At 43.1% G+C, this 17828-nt stretch overlaps 1 protein-coding gene across 1 annotated transcript; it reads right to left on the bottom strand.

Moving 5' to 3' along the window:
- Positions 1-12190: 12190 nt before the first annotated feature.
- LOC109755939 (uncharacterized) lies at positions 12191-17435 on the bottom strand. The gene is made up of 4 exons (XM_020314816.4): positions 16190-17435; positions 15899-16066; positions 15588-15814; positions 12191-12487 (listed from the first exon to the last, which is right to left on the bottom strand). Exons 1-3 carry the CDS (start codon positions 17006-17008, stop codon positions 15599-15601), a joined length of 1203 nt encoding a protein of 400 aa, XP_020170405.1. The 5' UTR covers positions 17009-17435; the 3' UTR covers positions 12191-12487; positions 15588-15598.
- Positions 17436-17828: the final 393 nt, after the last annotated feature.

The raw sequence follows: 17828 nt of genomic DNA, 5'->3' as shown, positions 1-17828 counted from the left end.
TCACTCTGAAATTCTTTGAACTTTTCAAAGGTCTCAGACTTGTGTTTCATTAAGTAGACATACCCATATCTACTCAAGTCATCAGTGAGGGTGAGAACATAACGATAGCCACCGCGAGCCTCAACGCTCATTGGACCGCACACATCAGTATGTATGATTTCCAATAAGTTGGTTGCTCGCTCCATTGTTCCGGAGAACGGAGTCTTGGTCATTTTGCCCATGAGGCATGGTTCGCACGTGTCAAATGATTCATAATCAAGAGACTCCAAAAGTCCATCTGCATGGAGCTTTTTCATGCGTTTGACACCAATGTGACCAAGGCGGCAGTGCCACAAGTATGTGGGACTATCATTATCAACCTTACATTTCTTATCATTCACACTATGAATATGTGTAACATCACGTTCGAGATTCATTAAGAATAAACCATTGACCAGCGGGGCATGACCATAAAACATATCTCTCATATAAATAGAACAACCATTATTCTCGGATTTAAATGAGTAGCCATCTCGCATTAAACGAGATCCTGATACAATGTTCATGCTTAAAGCTGGCACTAAATAACAATTATTGAGGTTTAAAACTAGTCCCGTAGGTAAATGTAGAGGTAGCGTGCCGACGGCGATCACATCGACCTTGGAACCATTTCCGACGCGCATCGTCACCTCGTCCTTCGCCAGTCTCCGCTTATTCCGCAGCTCCTGCTTTGAGTTACCAATATGAGCAACCGCACCGGTATCAAATACCCAGGAGCTACTACGAGCGCTGGTTAGGTACACATCTATAACATGTATATCACATATACCTTTGGTATTGCCGGCCTTCTTATCCGCTAAGTACTTGGGGCAGTTCCGCTTCCAGCGACCGTTTCCCTTGCAATAAAAGCACTCAGTCTCAGGCTTGGGTCCATTCTTTGTCTTCTTCCCGGCAGCTTGCTTACCGGGCGCGGCAACTCCCTTGCCGTCTTTCTTGAAGTTATTCTTGCCCTTGCCTTTCTTGAACTTAGTGGTTTTATTCACCATCAACACTTGATGTTCCTTTTTGATCTCCACCTCCGCTGATTTCAGCATTGAATATACCTCAGGAATGGTCTTTTCCATCCCCTGCATATTGAAGTTCATCACAAAGCTCTTGTAGCTAGGTGGGAGCGACTGAAGGATTCTGTCAATGACCGCGTCATCCGGGAGATTAACTCCCAGCTGAGACAAGCGGTTGTGCAACCCAGACATTTTGAGTATGTGTTCGCTGACGGAACTATTCTCCTCCATCTTACAACTGTAGAGCTTGTCGGAGACTTCATATCTCTTGACCCGGGCATGAGCTTGGAAAACCATTTTCAGCTCTCGGAACATCTCATATGCTCCGTGCTGCTCAAAACGCTTTTGGAGCCCCGGTTCTAAGCTGTAAAGCATGCCGCACTGAACCAGGGAGTAATCATCACTACGTGATTGCCAGGCGTTCAGAACGTCTTGAGTTGCTGGGAAAACAGGTGCATCACCTAGCGGTGCTTCAAGGACATATGCTTTCTTGGTAGCTATGAGGATAATCCTCAGGTTACGGACCCAGTCCGTGTAGTTGCTACCATCGTCTTTCAGCTTGGTTTTCTCTAGGAACGCGTTGAAGTTGAGGGCAACATTAGCGTGGGCCATTTGATCTACAAGACATATTGTAAAGGTTTTTAGACTAAGTTCATGATAATAAAGTTCATCTAATCAAATTATTAACGAACTCCCACTCAGACAGACATCCCTCTAGTCATATAAGTGATACATGATCCGAGTCAACTAGGCCGTGTCCGATCATCACGTGAGACGGACTAGTCATCGTCGGTGAACATCTTCATGTTGATCGTATCTGCTATACGACTCATGTTCGACCTTTCGGTCTCTTGTGTTCCGAGGCCATGTCTGTACATGCTAGGCTCGTCAAGTCAACCTAAGTGTATTGCGTGTGTAAATCTGGCTTACACCCGTTGTATGCGAACGTTAGAACCTATCACACCCGATCATCACGTGGTGCTTCGGAACAACGAACCTTCGCAACGGTGCACAGTTAGGGGGAACACTTTCTTGAAATTTTAGCAAGGGATCATCTTATTTATGCTACCGTCGTTCTAAGCAAATAAGATGTAAAACATGATAAACATCACATGCAATCAAATAGTGACATGATATGGCCAATATCATTTTGCTCCTTTTGATCTCCATCTTCGGGGCGCCATGTTCATCATCGTCACGGGCATGACACCATGATCTCCATCATCGTGTCTTCATGAAGTTGTCTCGCCAATTATTACTTCTACTACTATGGCTAACGGTTAGCAATAAAGTAAAGTAATTACATGACGTTTCAGTTGACACGCAGGTCATAAATAAATTAAGACAACTCCTAGGCTCCTGCCGGTTGTCATACTCATCGACATGCAAGTCGTGATTCCTATTACAAGAACATGATCAATCTCATACATCACATATATCATTCATCACATCCTTCTGGCCATATCACATCACCTAACACTTGCTGCAAAAACAAGTTAGACGTCCTCTAATTGTTGTTGCAAACTTTTACGTGGCTGCTATAGGTTTCTAGCAAGAACGATTCTTACCTACACCAAAACCACAACGTGATATGCCAATTTCTATTTACCCTTCATAAGGACCCTTTTCATCGAATCCGATCCGACTAAAGTGGGAGAAACAGACACCCGCTGGCCACCTTATGCAACTAGTGCATGTCAGTCGGTGGAACCTGTCTCACGTAAGCCTACGTGTAAGGTCGGTCCGGGCCGCTTTATCCCACGATGCCGCCGAATCAAGATAAGACTAGTAACGGCAAGTAAATTGACAAAATCAACGCCCACAACAACTTGTGTTCTACTCGTGCATAGACACTACGCATAGACCTGGCTCTGATACCACTGTTGGGGATCGTAGCAGAAATTAAAATTTTCTACGCATCACCAAGATCAATCTATGGAGTTTACTAGCAACGAGAGGGGAGGAGTGCATCTACATACCCTTGTAGATCGCGAGCGGAAGCGTTCAAGAGAACGGGGTTGATGGAGTCGTACTCGTCGTGATCCAAATCACCGATGATCCAAGCGCCGAACGGACGGCACCTCCGCGTTCAACACACGTATGGAGCGGTGACGTCTCCCACGCCTTGATCCGGCAAGGAGGAGGGAGAGGTTGAGGAAGAAGGCTCCAACAGCAGCACGACGGCGTGGTGGTGGTGGAGTGACAGTTCTCCGGCAGGGCTTCGCCAAGCGCACGCGGAGGAGGAGAGGTGTTGGGGAGGGGAGGGGCTGTGCCTTGGATGTCGTGCTGCAGCCCTCCCCTCACCCCTCTATTTATAGGGAGAAGGGGAAAGGGGGCTGGCCCCTCTAGATGGGATCTAGAGGGGGGCGGCGGCCAAGGGGGAGGTGGCTTGCCCCCCAAGCAAAGGGGGGCGCCCCCCTTTAGGGTTTCCCCCAAACCCTAGGCGCATGGGCCCTAGGGGGGTTGGCGCCCAGCCCACTAAGGGCTGGTTCCCTTCCACCTACAGCCCATAAGGCCCTCCGGGGCAGGTGGACCCTCCCGGTGGACCCCCGGAACCCCTCCGGTGGTCCCGGTACAATACCGGTATACCCCCGAATATTTCCGGTGACCGTATGGTGACTTCCCATATATAAATCTTTACCTCCGGACCATTCCGAAACTCCTCGTGACGTCCGGGATCTCATCCGGGACTCCGAACAACATTCGGTAATCACATACAAACCTTCCTTATAACCCTAGCGTCATCGAACCTTAAGTGTGTAGACCCTACGGGTTCAGGAATCATGCAGACATGACCGAGACACCTCTCTAGCCAATAACCAACAGCGGGATCTGGATACCCATGTTGGCTCCCACATTTCCACGATGATCTCATCGGATGAACCACGATGTCGAGGATTCAAGCAATCCCGTATACAATTCCCTTTGTCAATCGGTACGTTACTTGCCCGAGATTCGATCGTCGGTATCCCAATACCTCGTTCAATCTCGTTACCGGCAAGTCACTTTACTCGTTCCGTAATGCATGATCCTGTGACTAACTACTTAGTCACATTGAGCTCATTATGATGATGCAATACCGAGTGGGCCCAGAGATACCTCTCCATCATACGGAGTGACAAATCCCAGTCTCGATCCGAGCCAACCCAACAGACACTTTCGGAGATACCTGTAGTGCACCTTTATAGCCACCCAGTTACGTTGTGACGTTTGGTACACCCAAAGCATTCCTACGGTATCCGGGAGTTGCACGATCTCATGGTCTAAGGAAATGATACTTGACATTAGAAAAGCTTCAGCAAATGAACTACACGATCTAGTGCTATGCTTAGGATTGGGTCTTGTCCATCACATCATTCTCCTAATGATGTGATCCCGTTATCAATGAAATCCAATGTCCATGGTCAGGAAACCGTAACCATCTATTGATCAACGAGCTAGTCAACTAGAGGCTCACTAGAGACATGTTATGGTCTATGTGTTCACACATGTATTACGATTTCTGGATAACACAATTATAGCATGAACAATAGACAATTATCATGAACAAGGAAATATAATAATAACCATTTTATTATTGCCTCTAGGGCATATTTCCAACAATACCGTCTATGATGCTAATTCGGAAAGTTTCTACATGTTGCATGTGAAACTTGGTGCTGGTGCAGTTGTGTAATGGGGTAGCTGAGTGCTGAAGTTATATCATGTTGTACTCTGATGTATTTTAAATGAAATATTTTATGTGCTTAATATGAATGTCAATTAGATTAATAAATGGATTATTAATAATAGGGCAATTAGCCTACTAATGGCGAATTAGCCTGCTAATTGGGTTTTGCTATTGCAAACGGTTATTGAAAAAATACCGTGGGCGAGACCTCACGCAACGCACACAGTTTCTAGGAATAAACCGTGTTGGATCAATGAACAATCACACATGACTTTTTCTTGAAAACTGTTTGCGTTAGGGCCACCTTGCGCAAACGTTTACCACATAAAAACTGTGTGTGATGGACAGCCTTCGCCAGACAGTTTCTTCTACGGACCGTGTGTGATGCATTCAATAACGCAAATGATTTAACGGGAAAAATTGTGTGTGATGTACCTGTTAACGGAAACGTATTCCTTGGAGCGACTGTGTGGGATGTACATACGAACGGAAACGTTTAACGGGGACTGACTGTGTGGGATGTACTTGCGACCGGAAACAATTTCGCATGTATAATTGTATTTTTTTAGCTCTACTGTATGTATTTCCGTATTTGAGCGCTTGCCGGTCGCACACAACCTCATTTTGCCGAGCGTATGTGCCAGGAGGACATATCCGCGACGGTTTTTGGGTCGTGTGGGAAGGACCCCCCTATCGTCCACACTCACTAGGCGACGGTTCCAAATGCCGTCGCGGAAAGGGGTTAAAAACCGTTTGTATAGCACCGACGTGTACTAGTGGATGTTCTCAAACCTTTTCAACTTTCACGCGATACATGAGCGTGAGCCATGGACATAGCACTATAGGTGGAATAGAATATGGTGGTTGTGGAGAAGACAAAACGGGGGAGATAGTCTCACATCGACTAGGTGTATCAACGGGCTATGGAGATGCCCATCAATAGATATCAATGTGAGTGAGTAGGGATTGCCATGCAACGAATGCACTAGAGCTATAAGTGTATGAAAGCTCAGAAAGAAACTAAGTGGGTGTGCATCCAACTCGCGTGCTCACGAAGACCTAGGGCAATTTGAGGAAGCCCGTCATTGGAATATACAAGTCAAGTTCTATAATGAAAAATTCCCACTAGTATATGAAAGTGACAACATAGGAGACTGTCTATCATGAAGTCGTGGTGCTACTTTGAAGCACAAGTGTGGTAAAAGGATAGTAGCATTGCCCCTTCTCTCTTTTTCTCTCATTTTTTGTCTTTTGTGGGCTCTTTCTCTCTTTTTTGGCCTCTTTTTTTTACTTTTTTTATTTTTTTTCGTCCAGAGTCTCATCCTGACTTGTGGGGGAATCATAGTCTCCATCATCCTTTCCTCACTGGGACAATGCTCTAATAATGATGATCATCACACTTTTATTTACTTACAACTCGATACTTAGAACAAAATATGACTCTATATGAATGCCTCCGGCAATGTACCGGGATATGCAATGAATCAAGAGTGACATGTATGAAAGAATTATGAACGGTGGCTTTGCCACAAATACGATGTCAACTACATGATCATTCAAAGCAATATGACAATGATGAAGCGTGTCATAATAAAGGGAACGGTGGAAAATTTCTTGCCAATACATCTCGGAATGGCTATGGAAATGCCATAATAGGTAGGTATGGTGGCTGTTTTGAGGAAGGTATATGGTGGGTGTGTAGTATCGGTGAAAGTTGCGCAGCACTAGAGAGGCTAGCTATGGTGGAAGGGTGAGAGTGCGTATAATCTATGGACTCAACATTAGTCATAAAGAACTCACATACTTATTGCATATTTCTATTAGTTATCAAAAAGAAGTACTACGTGCATGCTCCTAGGGGGGTAGATTGGTAGGAAAAGACCATCGCTCGTCCCCGACCGCCACTCATAAGGAAGACAATCAAAAAATAAATCATGCACGAACGGAAACGTATTCCTTGGAGCGACTGTGTGGGATGTACATACGAACGGAAACGTTTAGCGGGGACTGACTGTGTGGGATGTACTTGCGACCGGAAACAATTTCGCATGTATAATTGTATTTTTTTAGCTCTACTGTATGTATTTCCGTATTTGAGCGCTTGCCGGTCGCACACAACCTCATTTTGCCGAGCGTATGTGCCAGGAGGACATATCCGCGACGGTTTTTGGGTCGTGTGGGAAGGACCCCCCTATCGTCCACACTCACTAGGCGACGGTTCCAAATGCCGTCGCGGAAAGGGGTTAAAAACCGTTTGTATAGCACCGACGTGTACTAGTGGATGTTCTCAAACCTTTTCAACTTTCACGCGATACATGAGCGTGAGCCATGGACATAGCACTATAGGTGGAATAGAATATGGTGGTTGTGGAGAAGACAAAACGGGGGAGATAGTCTCACATCGACTAGGTGTATCAACGGGCTATGGAGATGCCCATCAATAGATATCAATGTGAGTGAGTAGGGATTGCCATGCAACGAATGCACTAGAGCTATAAGTGTATGAAAGCTCGGAAAGAAACTAAGTGGGTGTGCATCCAACTCGCGTGCTCACGAAGACCTAGGGCAATTTGAGGAAGCCCGTCATTGGAATATACAAGTCAAGTTCTATAATGAAAAATTCCCACTAGTATATGAAAGTGACAACATAGGAGACTGTCTATCATGAAGATCGTGGTGCTACTTTGAAGCACAAGTGTGGTAAAAGGATAGTAGCATTGCCCCTTCTCTCTTTTTCTCTCATTTTTTGTCTTTTGTGGGCTCTTTCTCTCTTTTTTGGCCTCTTTTTTTACTTTTTTTATTTTTTTTCGTCCGGAGTCTCATCCCGACTTGTGGGGGAATCATAGTCTCCATCATCCTTTCCTCACTGGGACAATGCTCTAATAATGATGATCATCACACTTTTATTTACTTACAACTCGATACTTAGAACAAAATATGACTATATGAATGCCTCCGGCAATGTACCAGGATATGCAATGAATCAAGAGTGACATGTATGAAAGAATTATGAACGGTGGCTTTGCCACAAATACGATGTCAACTACATGATCATTCAAAGCAATATGACAATGATGAAGCGTGTCATAATAAAGGGAACGGTGGAAAATTTCTTGCCAATACATCTCGGAATGGCTATGGAAATGCCATAATAGGTAGGTATGGTGGCTGTTTTGAGGAAGGTATATGGTGGGTGTGTAGTATCGGCGAAAGTTGCGCAGCACTAGAGAGGCTAGCTATGGTAGAAGGGTGAGAGTGCGTATAATCTATGGACTCAACATTAGTCATAAAGAACTCACATACTTATTGCATATTTCTATTAGTTATCAAAAAGAAGTACTACGTGCATGCTCCTAGGGGGGTAGATTGGTAGGAAAAGACCATCGCTCGTCCCCGACCGCCACTCATAAGGAAGACAATCAAAAAATAAATCATGCTCCGACTTCATCACATAACGGTTCACCATACGTGCATGCTACGGGACTCAGAAACTTTAACACAAGTATTTCTTAAATTCACAACTACTCACTAGCATGACTCTAATATCACCATCTTCATATCTTAAAACAATCATAAGGAATCAAACTTCTCATAGTATGCAATGCACTTTATATGAAAGTTTTTATTATATCCCTCTTGGATGCCCATCATATTAGGACTAAATTCATAACCAAAACAAATTACCATGCTGTTTAGAGACTCTCAACATAATATAAGTGAAGCATGAGAGTTCAACAATTTTTTCAAAGTAAAGCTACCATCGTGCTCTAAAAAGATATAAGTGAAGCACTAGAGCAAATGACAAACTATTCCAAAAGATATAAGTGAAGATCAATGAGTAGTTGAATAATTATGTAACTATGTGAAGACTCCTTCTCATAAATAAAATTTCAGATCTTAAGTACTTTATTCAAACAACAAGCAAAAAAATGACGCTCCAAGAAAAACATGTATCATGTGGTGAATAAAAATATAGCTCCAAGTAAGGTTACCGATGAACGAAGACGAAAGAGGGGATGCCATACGGGGCATCCCCAAGCTTAGTTTGCTTGGGTATTCCTTGAATATTACCTTGGGGTGCCTTGGGCATCCCCAAGCTTAGGCTCTTTTCACTCCTTGTTCCATAGTCCATCGAAACTTCACCCAAAACTTGAAAACTTCACAACACAAAACTCAACAGAAAACTCGTGAGCTCCGTTAGTATAATAAAGCAAATCACCACTTAGGTACTGTCAAGACAAGATTCATAATTTTTATCACATGATTACTGCAGTACCCTATCATTTCTACAATTTATATTAAGCAATATAAGCCATAGAAACTAGAAAACAAGCAAACTATGCATCGAAAACAGAATCTGTCAAAAACAGAACAGCCTGTAATGATCTGATCAACTACCATACTTCTGTTACTCCAACAATTCTGAAAAATTAGGAACACGTGAGCAATTTGTATATTAATCTTCTGCAAAAAGAATCAACTCAAAAGCACTCTTCTGCTAAAAATGAGAATTATTTCCGTGAGCGCAAAAGTTTCTGTTTTTCAGCAAGATCAAATCTACTATCACCCAACATGATCCTAAAGGCTTTACTTGGCACTTTATTGAAACAAAAGCTATAAAACATTATTACTATAGTAGCTTATTCATGTGAACACTCGGAAACAGTGGGTATAAGTATTGGGTTGTCTCCCAACAAGCGCTTTTCTTTAATGCCTTTCTAGCTAGGCATGATAATTTCAATGATGCTTACATAAAAGATAAGAATTGAAACATAATGGGAGGATCATGAAGCATATGACTAGCACATTTAAGTCTAACGCACTTCCTATGCATAGGGATTTTGTGAGCTAACAATTTATGGGAGCAAGAATCAACTAGCATAGGAAGGCAAAACAAGCATAACTTCAAGATTTTCAACACATAGAGAGGAAACTTGATATTATTGCAATTCCTACAAGCATATATTCCTCCCTCATAATAATTTTCAGTAGTATCATGAATGAATTCAACAATATAACCATCACATAAAGCATTATTTTCATGATCCATAAGCATAGAAATTTTACTACTCACCACATAAGCAAATTTCTTCTCATTCGGAATAGTGGGAGCAAACTCAACAAAATAACTATCATATGAGGCATAATCCAATTGAAAATTAAAATCATGATGACAAGTTTCATGGTTATCATTACTCTTTATAGCATACAAGTCATCACAATAATCGTCATAAAGAGGAGGCATGCTTTCTTCATAATAAATTTTCTCAACAAAACTTGGGGGACTAAAAATATCATCTTCATCAAACATAGCATCCCCAAGCTTGTGGCTTTGCATATCATTAGCATCATGGATATTCAAAGAATTCATACTAACAACATTGCAATCATGCTCACCATTCAAAGATTTAGTGCCAAATATTTTAATGCATTCTTCTTCTAACACTTTGGCACAATTATCGGAATCCTTATTCTCACGAAAGACATTAAAAAGATGAAGCATATGAGGCAACCTCAATTCCATTTTTTTATAGTTTTCTTTTATAAACTAAACTAGTGATAAAACAAGAAACTAAAAGATTTGATTGCTAGATCTAAAGATATACCTTCAAGCACTAACCTCCCCGGCAACGGCGCCAGAAAAGAGCTTGATGTCTACTATGCAACTTTATCCTTGTAGATGTTGTTGGGCCTCCAAATGCAGAGTTTTGTAGGACAACAGCAAATTTTCCTCAGGTGGATGACCCGAGGTTTATCAATCCGTGGGAGGCGTAGGATGAAGATGGTCTCTCTCAAACAACCATGCAACCAAATAACAAAGAGTCTCTTGTGTGCCCAACACACCCAATACAATGGTAAATTGTATAGGTGCACTAGTTCGGCGAAGAGATGGTGATACAAGTGCAATATGGATAGTAGATATAGGTTTCTGTAATCTGAAAATATAAAAACAGCAAGGTAGCAAGTAACAAAAATGAGCGAAAACGGTATTGCAATGCTTAGAAACAAGGCCTAGGGTTCATACTTTCACTAGTGCAAGTTCTCTCAACAATGATAACATAATTAGATCATATGACAATCCCTCAACATGCAACAAAGAGTCACTCCAAAGTCACTAATAGCGGAGAACAAACGAGGAGATTATTATAGGGTACGAAACCACCTCAAAGTTATTCTTTCTGATCAATCTATTGGGCTATTCCTATAAGTGTCACAAACAGCCCTAGAGTTCGTGGATTTACAAAATGTTCAGGAATTGAAAAAATCATGGATTTTGAAAAAAAAATCAATGATTTGGAAAACGGTTATCAATTTTGGAAAAAATCATTCATTTTTTTAAAGGCTCATCCATTTTGAGAAAAGTTCATCAATTTTGAAAAAAAATCATGAATTTGAAAAAAGTTCACCAATTTTGATAAAATGTTCAAATGTTGTAGAAAAAGTTCATTGATTTTTTAGAAATAGATTTGCACATTGCGAAAGAAAAAGGAAAACAAAAAAGGATCAGAAAAAAGGAAAGAGAACAAAAAAGAAAAGGTAAAATAAAAACAGAACAAATCCGTTTGAAAAAACAAGAAAAAAGAAAAAAGGGAAAAAGAAAGGAGAAAAGAGTGATAGAGTTATGTAATCACATCAGTTTAAGTTGGCTCTTTGGTTATCATGTCAAGCTTTGAACGAAGAGGACGTTGGCTCGAATCCTGCCATGCTCATAGTTTTCCCAGGTGTACAACATATACGAATACGGCGGGTGAATACTTTCTTCAATATGACCATCATGCTCTTTTTTATGAAGAGGTATGGGCTAATCTCAACCATCATGTACATACACGAATACGGTGGGTGAATACTTTCTTCAATATGACAATCATGCTCTTTTTTATGAAGAGGTATGGGCTAATCTCAACCATCCTTGTGTTTAAGGGAGGTTCGAATCCTGCCATGCTCATAGTTTTTTTTTGTGATTTAAAATTTATATAAAAGATAGATGGGCCGGCCTAGCTCGCATGTGTACAACATATACGAATACGGGGGGTGAATAGTTTCTTCAATACGACAATCATGCCCTTTCTTATTACGAGGTATAGGCTAATCTCAGTCGTCTTGTGTTTAAGGGGATGTACCGAAGCAGAAGTGTTTGGATTATCAAGAATGCTAGGATCTTCATAAATGAAAGGCCCAGCTATAGACATTTCTCTGAGTTGGTTAGGTGGGTTCCTTTTGATCACCTTGAGGGTGCTCCTTTAAATAAATTTTCGCTTATGGCCTCTTTGTACAGATTGAAACTTTTTTTTGCAAGAATACATATTGAAACTTATTGGGGAATAATAAAGAGTAAAAGGCTGTGGGGTGTTTTGCCCTACAGAAACCAATCAAAAAAATGTGGTGTACAATTCCCATGTTCCAATTCATCCGGGTATCCAATGGATAGTGAGACATTAATTGAACGCGTGCACAACCTAAGCGCGCGCACACACACATGAAAAACAATAGGGTTCTGCCATTTGCATCACAAGCCATTCACCGTACATGCACCAGCGATTGCTTGGTGCATAGCGGAGTACACACTTTACGGTTTTACCATATACCAAGTTAAAACTTACTGATAAAAAAATAACCGAAACTAGCTGCGGCTATGCCAGTGAACGGCGACGGGCGTTCGAAATAAACCACAGTAACAAATCAGTGCACATAAGCGCTGTGAAGCCAGCAAGACAGCGATCCGATGCATGCAGTTCGACAAGCTCTAATCCAGCCAGGTCACCAGCGTTTCGATCACCTGCAAGGCCACAACAAGTTAAAATGGTGCCTGTGGAACCTTCCTGCAACATAACTGCTGATGTCTATATATATACTAATAGTAGAATGCCCGTGAGTTGTTACCGGGGTTTGAATTCTTTTGCTGGTGTATATGTAAGGCCAACTTGAACGCGGCGACCCATTTCGTCCGCCCGCGGCCGTTTGAGTCCACGCGGACAAAAATGCGGCCCAACGCGCCGACGCAAACGAATGAGTGTCCTTTTTTTGTCCGCCACAACCCTTTCCGGCCCAAATTTCAGCCAGGTTTGTGTCGGCACGGACAGGGCGCAGACACCCGCGACGCCTTCCCTTGTCCTCCCCCTGGCCCATCCATCGATGGCACAGCGGCCATTCTTCCCCCTCCCCTTCCACACTCTACACCCTGGCCTCGCCGCCGCCCAGTTCTAGCCGCGGCGACACCACTCAGGTGCCACCGCCGCATCCACCAACTTCCGCACCACCACCACATCCACCGAGGCCAATCTCTTGCCGGCGTTTGTGGCCGCTCCTCACCGCTGCCGGAGCATGAGAAGGCACAACTGCCAAGGGTCGCCGGCACTGCCCCTCGCCTCCATGGTCACTGTCGGAGGGTGCGGACTTCACAGGCCCACTGCCCTTCACCGGCCATGTCTTGGCCACGCCCGCCTCCATCGTCTCCCGCAAGGTGTTCGGCCCTTTGCCCACAAGGTACCATGGGGGACAGCTCAGATGATTTTTTTTAAAACAACTTCATATGTTCATTGGACGATTCATCGTCCGACAAAGAGGATTCATGGTTGCTACTTTGGTCGTCAATGAGCACATTGCTAGTCAGCGGCCTAGGTGTAGGGGGGGCGATCCCGGGCCATGCTCCGACATTGAATCGTAACAGAGAGAGCGATCATTGCCTTCTATAGCGATTATTTCCGGTGCACGTTCCCACTCTTCAACCCCAAGCTTTACTGCCGACGCTTCCGGATGGCGAGACATGTGTTCAACCGTAATCGGGAGGGAGTCGTGGAGTATGAAAATGTTGAGCCTGAGCATGGACCGGCAACGTTTGTACAGTTCACCCAATTTCATCAAAAATGCATGATTGGACAACTCACATTCAACTTCAAAATGATTTGGTTGAGCACACGTGGATTCACCTAGGCAACCAATAGATGTATCGGCTCTTTTTCTTTCAATGTATTTGTGACTATTTCAAATTCATTTGGTTGTAAACTATAAGATTTTTATTTGGTTGTAAACTATTTATTGTGATGTAAAAACTATATGACTTTTATTTGTATTTATATGAATAGAATGTAAAATGTTAAAATTTGGCCAAAAACCGGCCAGTTGGGCGTATTAGCCGGGAAAACGCGAACGAGGGTGCATGACGCCCCTACGGCTGACGACCCAAACGGACAAAAGGCGGACCAAATCCGAGTCCGTTTGGGTCACAGCATTGGAGTTGGCTTAAACATAGTGCATGTAAAATTTCGCATGTATAGAAAAGATAACCAATAATAGTCAAAAAATAATTGAAATCCACTTACTTCACTTGCAATGTAAGTTGATAAAAAATGTAATTTGATGATGTGGGGATAACCAGTAGAAAAATAGGTAGAAAATTAGTCTAACCATGTCATGTAGTAGATACTTAAGCACCTTTTTTTATGATGTGGGGATGACTCTCTAGGTTTATGGGAATTTCACAATCTCGCTTCGGTATTCCGGAACCATATCTATTATCTAAGAATACACATGCACCCGCTCTACAATATTTTTCTTGGACCCTTAGGCAGAAAATGTATGCATTTATGACCTATAGTAGAAAAAATAACAAATAAATTAGACATTCTTGATGTACCTAAGTATGACCATTGGAGTATACCTTAGCTGACCTCGTTGTCCACCCATATCTTATCTTCTAAAAGATATTCCAAATCTCCATGTGTCAAGGTCGTGTCATAGATATGCATCAACTTGGTTTTGCTAGGGAAGGACATGATGTATTTTTTTTCATTTCAGTAAAAGTAATAGCAGTGGCATTTTCTTTAATCCAATTCAAATCCGTGCCGTGACGGCGAGTCGCCGGCAAGGCAGGAGGCTGGCGGCGAATAAAATCAGGATGGGCGGAAGGGAATCGCTGAAGCGAGGCAGGTGGCTGGCTGGCCGGTTGTTCGTGCGGATCGCGAGACGGGTTGGAGTGCTTGCTGGGCTTTTTGTATTTTCTTCTACATCCCATCTCCTATTCTTATGGTATACAGGCCGAACTAAGATCCCAGGATTGAGAGGTTGCTGCTATGTGCCTGTGTGCATATGTTGTTGTTGCTGTGTGTGGTCACAGGAGAGGAATAATAGTAGAGACTAGAGAGAGTGAGAGGGGTTTAGATGACACTGCTGATTAAACTGGGGCTCATTATACTGGGTTGTGTGGCACTGTGACAGTTTATACATGGGCTGATTGTCTAATGCTGAGGATTGCCATGATTGCTAGGTTTTATTTAGTAATTGCTGATTGCTAGATAAAATAGAGAGATGTATATGGAATCATTGCAATTACTTCATGCTGCTAGATGTCTATTCTGGTGAAAATGTGTTGTTTGTGGTTTTTTTCTTTCATGTGTTATAGTACATATAAGAAAAGTATAAATTTTCTTTTGACTGTTTGTTTTGCGTGTTATTTTTGTATTGGAGGCTTGGAGCAATAATTTCACTCTTCAACTGAAAATGCAGGGTATTAGAAAGATAAACATATGAATTTGGTAGTTCCATAAAATTAATAAGATATAGGATATTGAAATATAGGGGTTAAGATTTAGGGGTGATGCTGAAGTTAAACAAATTTTAGGGTAGAATCTTCATAGGGGTGTTCCCTATATAGAGATTTAGAGGAGATATTTTAGGGGAGCTTAACCGGTTCCTCCAAAAAATCCGACAATGCTTCCCAATGTCCATGAGGATCCTAAAAGGTATATGTTAGACACAGCTAATGTTGAACCACTAGAATATGCATACTCCCATTGCAGCGCACAGGCAATTAACTAGTAAACTGTAAAAGCATCAACATGTGTCATGAGCATGTGATTTCGACGGGGCAAGAAACTTACCATAATATACCTCAAGATGGCTTGATATTTATTTCTGGGAGAGAGATAAGGTTAGCGCATAAGATCGCCACCACGACACCGACTCTTTTATCATGCTTTGGGCAGGTGATTTTGATTTTCTTAAGCTTCTGGCAATAAAATGGTGTCTCTGTTCCCTTGCAACAGGGGTTTATTTTCACAGCAAAATTTCCTGAAAGCTCGGGACGTCGATAGATTAAAGCTCCAACCTGAAGGTAACACCCAAAGACTATTACACTCGATTCATGGACAAGTGTGCCCATCAAGGTGCGGGGAAATTCTGAAATCCATACCTCGGACAACCCAAGAGTAAGCTTTTCTAAATTAGGTGAGTGCCTAAGCACGTACAGCAGTGCTTTGCAGCTATTATGCAAACACCATTCATTCAAAGACAAAGTTGTCAAATTAGTGAACACTACTTGATGGAATAGTATCTCATTTCCCAATAATTCTTTCCCAACCTGCAAATACAGCACAAAAAAGGCCGTTGAGACAAAAATACTTCGCAGAAACAACATGCTACTGCTATAGAAAAGACAGAAAAAGAACTAAATGCAACCATGACTACTCTTGATAAAGCATACCATGGGGCCAACGTGCAGCAGTGTCAAGTTCCTGGCGTTCGAAAAAGCACGAAGAATAGAGCAGCCATTAACAAATTCAAACCCTGTCTGTTCTGAGTGAATGGAGACTGTTAACAATGATCGCATGTTGATAAAAGAAGGCTTCGTACAGAGTAGTGCACCGATGCATAGTGAGACTAGACTAGGCATATTTATAACAATATCAACTTCCTCATCTTTTGTTACAGAGAAACCAACGGTGCTGATGCTCAAGTTCTTCAATGTGGTAGAGGAAAATTCTGTGGCAGTGATGTCACAGTCATTCATCTCTAGGTCTTCCAACGCCGGGCAGCCAGACAAGAGGTGCTTGATGAGGCAATTGCTGACACAAACATAGAGAAGATGCAATCTTTTCAAGTGTGATGAGGTAAAGGAGTAACGGTCGGGGTGGAAGGTTCTAAGAATATCTTCTGTTTCGCCTTCCTCGTACAGGTCATGGTCGGCAATGCTCAACGCCTGAACATTGCACCTCAGGGCATGGTATATCCACAGGTTGGCAGTGTCACGGATATTGTCAAACAAAATGTGAGGCCCCTCAGCGTGCAGGCAGAAGGTGTCGAGAGGCGCATGGCCACGACGCAGCAGCAAGTTATTCACAAACTGGGCGAATCTCGCCTCGCCGGTGAACCCCAGAGTGCTGACATTGAGGTGCCGTGCGGACAACCAGGTGGCGCCACCTTGGTGACAGCACGCACGTGCGCACGGCGTCCTGCGCCGGCAAGGAGAACAGGATGCGGTGGAGCAGCTCGTCAGGGAGGCCGCTGATCCTGTCGCCAACATCCATTGCTTTCGCTCTCTTGCCTGGCTTCTTCGTCATGGCATTCAGTCGAACAGGTGGCGTGCACAGTGCAGAGCGCTACTATCCAAAGCACTCCGCCGATGATTCTGACGACCAAAGGCCAACCAACGAGAATGAGCGGAAGAACAAGAGAGTCCCCAGCTCAGCAGATCTGCCTGTGAAGCATCATTTCTCGGTTGAGATTCAAAAACACTGCACAAGGTGGGAGAGGGCCCTGGTGTAGAGAGAAAAGGCTAAAATGCTGTAAAATCTCTCATCCGACGGGAAACATGCCACCTCTAATTTACTTGAGAACTACTAGTAGAAAGCGGGAGCAAGATGCTAAAGAAATGGGAAGGATAGGAACCGAGGAAGAGAACTGGGGTGGAAGCTAGGGGCTCTCTCTCTTGAACGTCTCTCTCTATCTGTAGACTGGAATCACCCAAATCCCAAGCTATTATGCTGCGCTTGCTGGGAGGCCGCCGAGGGCACTCGCCACTTTTGTGCCTCTGTTGTGCGGGCCCGCGTGTGGCATTATCCTCAGACGTTAGCTTTTCTACAACAGAGGTAGGCCTGCCCGGTGCATTTCCATCAATTGCTGTTTGTATATTGTTATGTTTTCAGCCAGCATGATTTTAAACTGGAGTATGTTTCGGACGAGTATACCGTGAGAGGGCAGCCACATGGCAAAATATGGAAAAACAGTCAACCAAACGATGAGATTACAGTAATCCAGAATAATGTCAAACACAACCCCGATATCAAATTTCTCTGCAAACACATATCCAGATTCAGTTACAGGGACAATAATGATACTATTAA

The sequence above is a fragment of the Aegilops tauschii genome, chromosome 7 (genome assembly GCF_002575655.3).
Source record: "Aegilops tauschii subsp. strangulata cultivar AL8/78 chromosome 7, Aet v6.0, whole genome shotgun sequence".
Lineage (NCBI taxonomy): Eukaryota > Viridiplantae > Streptophyta > Magnoliopsida > Poales > Poaceae > Aegilops > Aegilops tauschii.
The sequence above is the reverse complement of the archived record's forward strand: the minus strand, read 5'-3'. Positions and strand labels throughout refer to the sequence as shown.

Bases quoted from the DNA above. Each gene is read 5' to 3' on its own strand.
- LOC109755939 (XM_020314816.4), bottom strand. From the start codon at position 17,008: ATGTTGGCGACAGGATCAGCGGCCTCCCTGACGAGCTGCTCCACCGCA. The intron at 16,067-16,189 runs GTATGCTTTATC...CTGTATTTGCAG, and splicing joins TGCTGCACGTTGGCCCCATG to GTTGGGAAAGAATTATTGGG. The intron at 15,815-15,898 runs GTATGGATTTCA...TGTTACCTTCAG, and splicing joins TTACTCTTGGGTTGTCCGAG to GTTGGAGCTTTAATCTATCG.